Here is a 10850-nt window from a genome sequence, read left to right on the forward strand (position 1 = left end):
TGTGGACCGTGGGGTTTGTCTGCTATTTTCTGTGCCTCGGACATGAGTCGTGTGGATCCCTGATCCCCGAGTTCCCCTGCGCACCACGACTTCTTGGGACTTCTGCAGTGTCTCTCCTCCTCCAAACACCTTTCACTGCTGCCATCCAGAAGTGCTTACCTGCCCCCCCCCCTTTCTGAGTGCCTGATGCCCCCTTCAGGACAAAGCAGTTGTTGCACTGAAGTCTTCTGACATGAAAAACCCTTTCCTTATGAGCAGTCTGTTTTCTGGGATCCATTTCTCTCAACCCTGACAATTATTTCTCCTCTCTTTCCATATTCAGACGTGGGTGCTGCAGAGTTTTGGTTTGTTCAGGCGTTAAAGTCTCATTAGTTATAATCACCTGGATGTGTAAAATTTGTCCGCATTTGACCCCTCCCCTGAGGGAGTGGTGAGCTGCAGACACAGCCGCACTCAGAGACCATTTGGTGGTTTAACCTCCCCCAATCCAACCCATTAATGCCGAGTGTCAATCAGAAAGGGACATGGTACCATTTTTACAGTCTTTGGAATACTTGGCCGGGATTTGAACTCACAGTTCTACCCCGAGCCCACTGAGCTGGGTCATAGAGATGAGTGGCTGCATCTTGGGAAGTGCAGGTGTGTCTTGTAGTTCATTTGAGGTTTGTGTAGCAGCCTCTTACCTGCCTTTGCCTCACTGGGAGTAGGGATAGGCTCCAGCATCCTCACTACCCAAAGTGTTAGAAAAAAAGCTAAAAGAAGAGCTTTTTTTCCACTAAAAAATGAAAATATATACATTTTTACTAAGATTTGATTAAGTTGAATAAAAAAACAAAACAATTCAGCTGGAAAATAGAAATCAATTTAATTTTATTAAATGTTTTAAACCCATTTTTATTAGTTTGAAAAATGTTGATTAGTGTTATTTAAAGGGTTTTAGGATCAATATTTTGATCTCTAAGAAGCCACTTTTTCAGTCTGACAGTATAAGAAACGCTGGCAAAACTGTGTTTGTGGAGAGAGCTTCACACAGAGGCGATGCATTCAGTGGTGCTGGTCAGACAAACTCCGCAGTCACACCGCAGGGCCACGGGGTAGGTGTAGGTGGGGTCAACGTTGGGCCTGCATTTGGGGAGTTTCACGGTGACCAGACGCGTCTTATTGTAAGTACAAACTCGCTGGTAGGACTCGATGAAGGGAAACTCCAGGACTGGTTTCTGAAAAACAAAATCAAAACAACAGTTTGATTGTAGGCATTTTTACTTCATGCTAGAGAATAAATCAGGTCCTGGTTTGAGCTTTGTTCTGTTTTCAGGTTTTGTGTTTCCTGCTGTCAGTCTGACCTGGTTTTATTTGATAATCATCCACAATGTTTAGTCGATGTCTTCAGTGTTTTAAAGCGTCTGCTTTTCAGTTCAGCTCTGTCAGTTCATCCCATTTGTTTCTCCCATTATTTATAGTTTCATGTTTTCAGTTAATTTGGTAAAAGTGTTTCAGCTCCTGTCACAGGCCGTGTTTCCTGCATGCTTGAGTTCCACACCACTGGTTCCTGACAGCTACAACCTGCAGTAATAATGCTTCCTGACTGTAGCTGCAGTCAGTGGCTGTTTTATCAGAAAAACAGTTGGTTACATTGAAAATGATCTCATTGTCCAGTGAAGGTGTAGACCAGGGGTCTGCAACCTTATACAGTAAAAGATCTGACCGGATCCGGCAGTTCAGATCATTTCATTTTATTGTTATTAATGGCCCGATGTTATGTTGTACTTATTTCTAATTTTGACAAAATATATTTTTATGGAGAGTAAAATATTGAAGGTTAATTAAGGTTTAAGTTAATTTATTCTTGAATAATATTCCTGCCATTTTATTATCCATAATTATGTTAAAAACTTACAGTTTTAACATTTTTAAAATTGGCATTCTGCTATCTTTTTGGACTATTTTGGCATTTAAATTTTTTTAGGCTTTTTTGGAGCTATTATTTACACATTATGTGTTTTGGCTAATTTTGTTTTTTTCTCAGTTTTTAGGAAATTTTGATGTTTAGCCAATATTTCAGCTACATGCTAGCTGTTTTGGCTAACCTAAGTTTTTTAAGTCTTTTAGGATAATTTGGCATTTATCTAATAATTGCTGACCAGCTTCAGTGTTTTTAGCTAACAGTTTCAGCATCTTTAGCGGCCAAATTCATCTTACAGCATTCACACTAACATTTTCACAGGTAATGCTATATATCTAGTTCATAATTATATTAAAGTTACGGTTTTAAAGTTTTAAAAATGTAGTTTTAGAGTGTTCAATAATGTTTATCCTGTTCGGCCCACGATCTAATGTGTGTTTTGGATTTAAGCCCCCTGTGTGGTTGAGTTTGACACCCCTGATCTGGAGGACTTCATGATTCCTCCTGCTGAGGATCTGGATGGAGATGCAGATTTCATTATCCAGACTTTTGCAGGATTGAAAATGACAGATCATTCAGAAAATTGGATTGATTTAATGTGATCTCTGTCTTTATCTTTTTGTTAAAAAACCCTGAGAATTAAATGGTGATTGTTCAACTGTTTTCAGATTATATGAAATCTTGTTTTTGTGGGTTTTTTGAGCTGAAAACCCCAATTTATGTAAAAACAATTGAATAATTGAAATCAATGAAATGGTGGCCCTGAATTTATTTTCTATGAAAGTAAAACATTTTTTGAACTGAGTTGTGGAAATAAAAATACTTTTTTCATGATGTTATAAGTTTTTGGAAATGGTCCATACAACATTGGATTTACACACAAACTGAATATCTATATGTTTTTCTATACTGACACAGAAGCAGCAGACTGACTCCTGTCCTGATGCCAGAGCAGCGCCTCCTCACCTCCCAGGTCTCACAGCGCCCCCAGCAGGCATCAGTGGTAATGTGCATACCCCCACAGCCCGGTTTCTTGGCCAGAAAGGTAAACTCACGGACAGCACAGCCAATGAAACTCCGCAGGTTGACCGCTGACACGCGTTTGAAGGCATTCGCCTGGAGGCAGATGCAGAGCAGGAGCCAGCTCAATGCCAGTCCAGACCTCCTGTGGGTGAGAGGTTCACATCAGCGGGTCATGCAGGACGAGAAGAATGAGACAGGACGGGTCCTGAAATGTTAAAGGGGGTATCTTGCCAGAACACCCAAACTGTCAGGAGAGCTTCAGATATGTCCAGTCATTTCTAAACCGTACAGTTCTGTCTGGATCAGCATCATGAGAAATCTTTGGACAGACAGAACTTCATAAGTTCTGTCTGTTGACAAATCTTTGACAAAATAAACTTCTTTAATTCTAAAAATTATAGTCTAAAACCGTCTGTCTGCTGCCCCTACAGGTTGAATTGGGGTATTACAGTTGAATTTCGTGATTGGTCAAACCATTTAAGCCTCACGTCGTGATCTGCAGCTCCAGTAATGGTAACAGTGCTGTTCTAAGCCCCACCCCTCTGACTGTATTTTCACTTTTCGGCTGAATTTGAGGTCTTAGTCCAAAAGAAGGAGCTCATAAAGACCATCTGATCGCATGTTTCAGCACGTCTTCTGGTGCATTTATTGCCCAAAGGCTCTTGACCTCCCGCCCAGCGTGTAACAAATGTCCACTCACCGTCGTGGCTGTCTGCTCAGCAGGGTCATGGCAGCTGGAGCTCTGTTTGCTTTTCTGTAAGGAGCTGCCGCTTCTATCCTGCGGCGTGAAGCGTTTGCTCTCTGGCTCCTCTGTCTGAGTTTAGCTGCTGAACGTGGAGCACAGAGCTGTCACGGCGTGCTCCTCAGACCTGACCTGTCTGCTAATGGATCTGACAGCCAAGCCAGAGCTTTTTATCTTCTGCTGCCGTGCCAGTCAACCACAGAGGTCCTTCTCTCATGACTCCCCAAACCCCCGGGGGCCTTTCTACCTGTCACTGCCCATCCAGGCTGCTCTCACTCCATTACCTTAATTAGAAAAAGAGTTGGGTCTTTGTTAACATCCATTCACGTGGAAGAGAAGCGTAACATACTCATGCACGGCTTCTGCGCGTGCTGCCTCTCACTCATCCAGGCTTAATTGGCTGCAGAGACAGACCTCATGTTCACACAAGCCCCCACTGTGGGGTAACCCCCCCAGCTGCTGCGTTGAGCAGCTTTGCTCTTATTTAAACTTTTTCAAATGACATTTGTGGCACATTTTTTCTATGAGAAACTGAACCTGTAGATCACGTGTCAAAGTCAAGGGCCATGATTTAGGTTTTCTTTTTAAGTTTTTTAGGCTGTTTTGCAGTCTAGATAATGTTACATGCTAGCTGTTTTGGCTAATTTAGACTTTTTTCTGTTTTTTTAGGTATTTTAAAGTTATTTTTCAGCTACATGCTAGCTGTTTTGGACAATTTAGGCTGTTTTAGGATATTTTGAAGTTTAGTTAATTTTACATACTAGCTGGTTTTTTTTTTTGGTTGTTTTTTTTTCTTTTTCTTTTTTTTAGATTTTAGGCTAATTCGGCATTTAGCTGGCTATCAACTTATCAACTTTAGCGTTTTTAGCTATCAGGTTCAGCATCTTCAGCTATCATCACTACCATCTTCAGCGGCCAAATTCAGCTTACAGCATTCACACTAACATTATTGCAGATAATACTATACATCTAGTTCATTATTATGTAAAAAGTTACTGTTTGAAAGCTTTCAAAATGTAGTGTTTTAGTGTTCAATAAATGTTTATCTTGGTTAACCCGCGACCTACGGTGTGTTTTGGATTTTGACCCCTTGTGTGATTGAGTTTGACACACGTGCTGTAGACTTTCTTCTATTTATTTTCATATTTAAGACATACTTGCCCCACAGATATTACAGCTAAAAGTGATGGGTGGTATTAGTAAGGGTGGAGGTGTAAGTGAAAGTAGCATGTGTTCTTCAGGACGACAATAATTAAATCTCTGGATGAAAAAGAGGAAGCATTCCAGCTATAGAAGTGAAACATTGGTGTTAGGTGAGTGGAGGACCGAGACCTGAAGCTCCCCACCTCTCACACAGTCTACTGCATTAATAATACTGATCATAATAATAGAGGGATTTATTGTAATCTGTTTGGGTAAGGATAAGTCTGAATTCCTTCGTCTGGCTTTTGTGTAATTATTCTCACAGTTTATTAAAAGATGAAAGATTTTTTTCTCTCAAATAGCTGGGAGCAAATGGAACCCTTTAACACCAGAGCTCCAGTGTTTCTTTGAGTGACTGTAACTTTTTAACTGTTAACATGATCATTCCAGTAGATTCTTTTCTCATTTGTTTTCCGGACCTTAACTTCAAGAATATTTTTCTAAGTGAACCTCTTTAGATTTTAGTCGAAGACCCCTGCTGTAGGACAAAGGCAGGACCCACCACAGTTAGACTATCACAGGGCCACACATGCACACATGCACACATGCACACACTCCTAAATGACAATTCAGTCATCAGTCAACTTAAGTTCTTAGACAGTGAGACAAGCCGGCGTGCCTGGAGAAAATACACACATGCATTGAAGGAACAACTCCACACAAAAGCACCCAGCCTGGATTTGAACCAGTATTTGTGAGGTGATAGAGCTAACTGTGATGCTCATGTTTAACGTTCTAAGGTGTTCAAAAATGCATCTTTTTTATTTTTCACTCCCAGCTGCGAAGGCTGTTGTGTTTCTTATTCCTCTTTTTCTTCCATCTCAAGAAATAAACCATCAAGACCAAGAAAAATCTATTTGTGAGTTCTGATAGTCTCACTGATGATACAAAAATATCACACTTTAAATTAACCACAGACATTTAAATACATTTTCAAGTTTCTTAAAAATTCTAGATTCGAATGAAACCATCGAACACAGACAAAAAATTAATATTCACTGCAGAAACTTTAATCTGGGACATCATGGTTTTAGTCACTTTTACTATACTGAGCTGCAGCGCCACAGGCATAATGAAAGTAATAAAAGAAAGATTTTAAGAAGACTTCCTTATTGGTGGATGTGCTGGAAATGCTAAAAAAAGAGATAAAAATGTCAGAGTCTGGGCATAAAACCACATTCTAATAGATCAAATTACCTGAATGATGTCATCAGCTCCAAACTCCTGAACAGGGGATAGAAAACATTATAAACTTTTTAATAATGTAATGGTTAAAATGAAAAATAAAAGGAAACATGATGAACTTTAAAATGTCAAGAGGTCAAGAATGAATGATTTGACATCAGACAAAAAAATACTAAATTAATGAAAACTTTATTTAAATGGTTATTTTCATGCAGAGGAATCGCATGATCTCAAATTACTGTGTGAATGCTGAGAAGGACCAAACCCAAAACAGAAAAATCCATAGAAAGTTTAACTTCACAGTTTGAAGTTCTCCAAGATTATTCATACCTGCTGTCTTCACCTCATTACTCAGTGAGCACCTGTACTTTAAAGGATCACTGAGTTATGATGTTTTTCCTATTGTTGTGTTGGGACTTTTCATTAGCGCTGCCACAAACAATTATTTTAATAGTCGACTAATCACCATTTTCTTTTTCCAATTATTTGAGTAATCGGGTCATGCACAAACAGAATGAAAGCCCACATCTTAACCATCCTTAGCTTTAAACTGAACACACTGAAAATACTTTTTAAAAACTTTTAAAATGGAACTTATTAACATAATTATGAACTAGATATCCAGTATTACCTGTGATAATGCTAATGTGAATGCTGTAAGCTGAATTTGATACCTGAAGATGATAGCTGAAGATGCTGAAGTTGATGGCTGAAATCACTCAAGGAAGCTAATAGCTAAAAAAAAAGCTCAAGCTGATAGCCAGCTAAAATTTTACCTAAATGCCAAATTAGCCTAAACAACTAACAAGCAGCTGAAATATTACCTAAACCCAAAATTAGCCTAAAAAAACAAAAAAAGCCTAAATTAGCCAAAAAAGCTAGCATGTAGCTGAAATATTAGTTAAACTCCACAATAGCCTAAAAAATCTCTAAATGCCAAAATATTCCAAAAAGCTAGCAGAATGCCATTATAACTTTGAACTTTACTACACTCTGACTTCATACAATATAAAGTAACGACTAATCAACTATTAAAATAGTCGTCGACTATTTTAAAAGCCGATTGGTCGACTAATCGTGGCAGCCATACTATTCATCCCTCTTTTCCTCAGGACTTGCAGGAGCTCCGAACTCAGAGATGATGGTGAGAACATCAGGGCTCTTTTGGTCAAGACCAGGAGGAGAATCATCTCAGCTTGAAGCCAAATTCACAGTTAAATCAGTCTCTGAGAAGAGTCTGCCGGTTTAACAGATGCTTACAGAGTGAGGACTTCATGAGGTCTGGAGTTTTATTTCTTAATGTCAGTAAGTTCATGCTGGGAATTAGTCTTTTTCATGAAACAATGAAAAAACAATCTTTAAAATCTTCCTCCCAAACTTTAGCACAGATCTTTCTGCTGTGATGTTCTCCTGACCTCTGCTGCTCAGATGTGAGATTACATTTATTACATACCTGAAGTTCCCTGGCAGTGATTTTGCCTGCATAGTCTTCATGTTTCTGGTGTGATGTGTCTTCACACAGCTCCATCACCAAATGTGAGAGGCAACAAGTCACATTTCCTTAAGTAACATTTTGCTATTAAAAAAAAAATCCTGTTAGTATGTTTACTGCACCATACCTATAAAAATTAACCTAAACATAGAAAAGTCCCGGGCTGCACGGTGGCGCAGTGGTTAGCGCTCTTGCCTCACAGCGAGAAGGCCCCGGTTCGACTCCCGGCTGGGACCTTTCTTTGTGGAGTTTGCATGTTCTCCCCGTGCATGTGTGGGTTTTCACCGGGGACTCCGGCTTCCTCCCACCGTCCAAAAACATGCTTCATAGGTTCATTGGTGACTCTAAATTGTCCCTAGGTGTGAATGTGAGAGTGAATGTGTGTGTGATTGAGGCCCTGCGACAGACTGGAGACCTGTCCAGGGTGAACCCGGCCTTCGCCCTTCAGTAGCCGGGATAGGCTCCAGCACCCCCGCGACCCCGAAAGGGAAGAAGCGGACAAGAAGATGGATGGATGGATGGATAAAAAAGTCCAATTCAAACACTGAATCTGTCATTTTGTTTCTTTGCAACATTTGAACCACCAATTCCAGAGATGAATTATAACAATATTTGCAGGTTATCATGTAAAAAGTTAAGTTTCATGTGAAGAAAAAAAGGGCAAAATACATTCACAGCCTTCTGTTAGAGCAACACACTTTCATTTCTGCGTGTGAAATTACTTAGATCAGGGGTGTCAATCACACAGGACGTCAAAATCCAAAACACACTTTAGGTCGCGGGCCGAACAAGATAAACAATTATTGAACACTCTTAAACTACATTTTTAAAACTTTAAAACAGTAACTTTTTAACATAATTATGAACTAGAAATCCAGTATTACCTGTGATAATGCTAGTGTGAATGCTGTATGATGAATTTGGCCGCTAAAGATGCTGAAATTGCTGTAGTTGATAGCCAGCTAAAATATTAGCTAAATCCCAAACTGGCTTAAAAAAAAAAAAAAAAAAAAAAAGAAAAGAAAAAATGAAACTTGGGTTAGCCAAAATAGCTAGCATGTGGAGTCTAAAAGTGATTATTAGAAACATACATAGAAATTACTGAACAGATGTTTGTCTTCAAATGTTCTCACTTTTCACCCTGTTGTGACTGAGGCTATAAGACAGGATTTGAAACTGAATCTTTCTCCTACTCCATTCTCTTGGACAGGTTATCATCAGTCTGCGTCTCGTACTCTGGTTTTGTTCATCGATCTTAGGCTGCAGTTTGTTCAAACCCTTCTCCTTTGTCACTGCAGACATCATACCCCAACGTTCTGTTTGGGTGCATGTCTAAAAAGCTGTCACACACCTGCTTGTCCTCAGCGGTTTACCTATCACCTGGAGGAGAGATGAGCTGCACACACAGCTAAGAACTGTAACTACTTGGTGTTGAACCCCCAAATCCTACCCCTTAACTCTGAGTGTCAAGCAGGGAGACTTGACTCAAGAATGGATTTAAACCCACGGCTCTTGGTGAGAGTTTTTACAGATTAATCCCTTCATCTATCTCTGATCACACCTCATCCTGTGTGGTCATCTGGGTCGCAGGAGTATATCTCTTCTAATTCAGGGCAAAGGTGGGATGTAAAACCTGTGCAGTTTGGCAGTTTCTGCAGGGGCGCACATGGTTTTGCCTCAAAATTTAGAGTCACCAGCAAACTCATGTGACTTGGAAGTTGGAGAAAACCCACACATGCAGAGGGAGATGTGCGCAGAAATGTTCCAAAGGTCTCAAATAGGCCTTCTCCTCACTGTAAGGGGACAGTGTGAACAACAACATCTCTATGGAGGTTTAACACTCAGATTAACTCTTTCACCAATGCACACATTTCTATTTTCTATCATTTCACTTTTTTCTGCACTATCCCATGCTTGGTTTTCATATATAGGCTTCATTCCGTGCTATGTCTGCTGCTGGTCTTCTGCATCCTGACGTGTCATTCTGCTCACCTGGCAGGTGGAGCTCATGAGTTTGATCAGCACCTGCCAGGTATTTAAGCCAGAGAAGCAGCAGGTCTTTGAGTTTGAGTTGTGCTGGTTTATTTGGGTCTCTTTTTGCTTTTATCCCCTCAGCAGTCTTGCACTGCTGGGTTTTGTTATTTTAGTTTGGGGCTGGACCTTGACAGTCATTATTTGTGGGGTTGCTTCATTTCTTTTTGTTAAATCATATTAGGCAGCATTTGCAGGAAGCTGCTGACTCCGATGGTCGACATGTCTGTCAGTAATATCCTGACTTATTTTATGTTTGGCCAAAGTTTCAATCAGTTTGTTTTGCAATGCTATTTTTTTAAACCAGCACAATAATTTCTTTTTGCTTTACAGGACACAGTTTCTCTTTCTTTGTCAATAATCTGTGTTCCTCATGTTCTGGTGACCAGATTCTGTCTCCCCATCTACCTTGAAGCACTGAGCTGATCAGCTGTTTCTAGTCTTCAGACATTTTAACACCTCACTGGAGACCTGTCACGTCCTTCACTGCTTCAGGTCTTCAACCATCATCCCTGTCCCCAAGAAGCCAAGGACCTCAGGACTGAATGACCTCAGAGCTGTCGCCTTGACCTCTGTGGTCATGAAGACCTTTGAACACCTCATGCTGTCACACCTCAAAGCCATGACAGACTCTCTTCTGGATCCCCTGTAGTTCACCTGCAGAACCAACAGGTCTGCAGACGACTTCATCCTCCAGCATCTGGACTCTGCAGGAAATACTGTACTCTCCAGGATCCTGTTTGTGGATTTCAGCTCCACTTTCAATACCATCATCCCCTCTCAGCTTCAGGAGAAGCTTTCCCAGCTGAACGTGTCTGACTCCACCTGTAGGTGGATCACAGATTTCCTGTCCGACAGGTAACAGTGAATGAAGCCAGAGAAACACATCTCAGACTCACGGTCTATCAGTACTGGATCCCCTCCAGGGCTGTGTTCGTTCTCCTCCTTTTCTCCCTGGAGCTCCACCTCCAGTCACTCGTCTGTCAAGCTCCTGAAGTTTGCAGATGACGCCACCCTCGGACTCATCTCTGATGGCAGCGAGTCTGCCTACAGGTGGGAGGTCGACCATCTGGTGCAACCTTGAGTGTAATCCTCTAAAGATGGACCTGTACACTTCCAGGACCCTGAGGCGTGCAGGAAAGATCGTGGCTGACCCCTCCCACCCTGGACATGGACTCTTTTAGCCACTCCCCCTGGCCGTAGGCTGCGGTCGATCACGACTACAACCTCACGCCACAAGCAGTTTTTTTTTTTTTTTTTTTTTTTTTTTT

General features: G+C 40.8%; 1 protein-coding gene across 1 annotated transcript; it reads right to left on the reverse strand.

Annotated features, from left to right (window-relative positions):
- Positions 1-825: 825 nt before the first annotated feature.
- On the reverse strand, positions 826-4241 carry gphb5 (glycoprotein hormone subunit beta 5). The gene is made up of 3 exons (XM_024272531.2): positions 3627-4241; positions 2870-3068; positions 826-1217 (listed from the first exon to the last, which is right to left on the reverse strand). Exons 1-3 carry the CDS (start codon positions 3653-3655, stop codon positions 1026-1028), a joined length of 420 nt encoding a protein of 139 aa, XP_024128299.1. The 5' UTR covers positions 3656-4241; the 3' UTR covers positions 826-1025.
- Between the last annotated feature and the right edge of the window lie 6609 nt (positions 4242-10850).

Source organism: Oryzias melastigma, linkage group LG22 (assembly GCF_002922805.2).
Source record: "Oryzias melastigma strain HK-1 linkage group LG22, ASM292280v2, whole genome shotgun sequence".
Taxonomy (NCBI): Eukaryota; Metazoa; Chordata; class Actinopteri; order Beloniformes; family Adrianichthyidae; genus Oryzias; species Oryzias melastigma.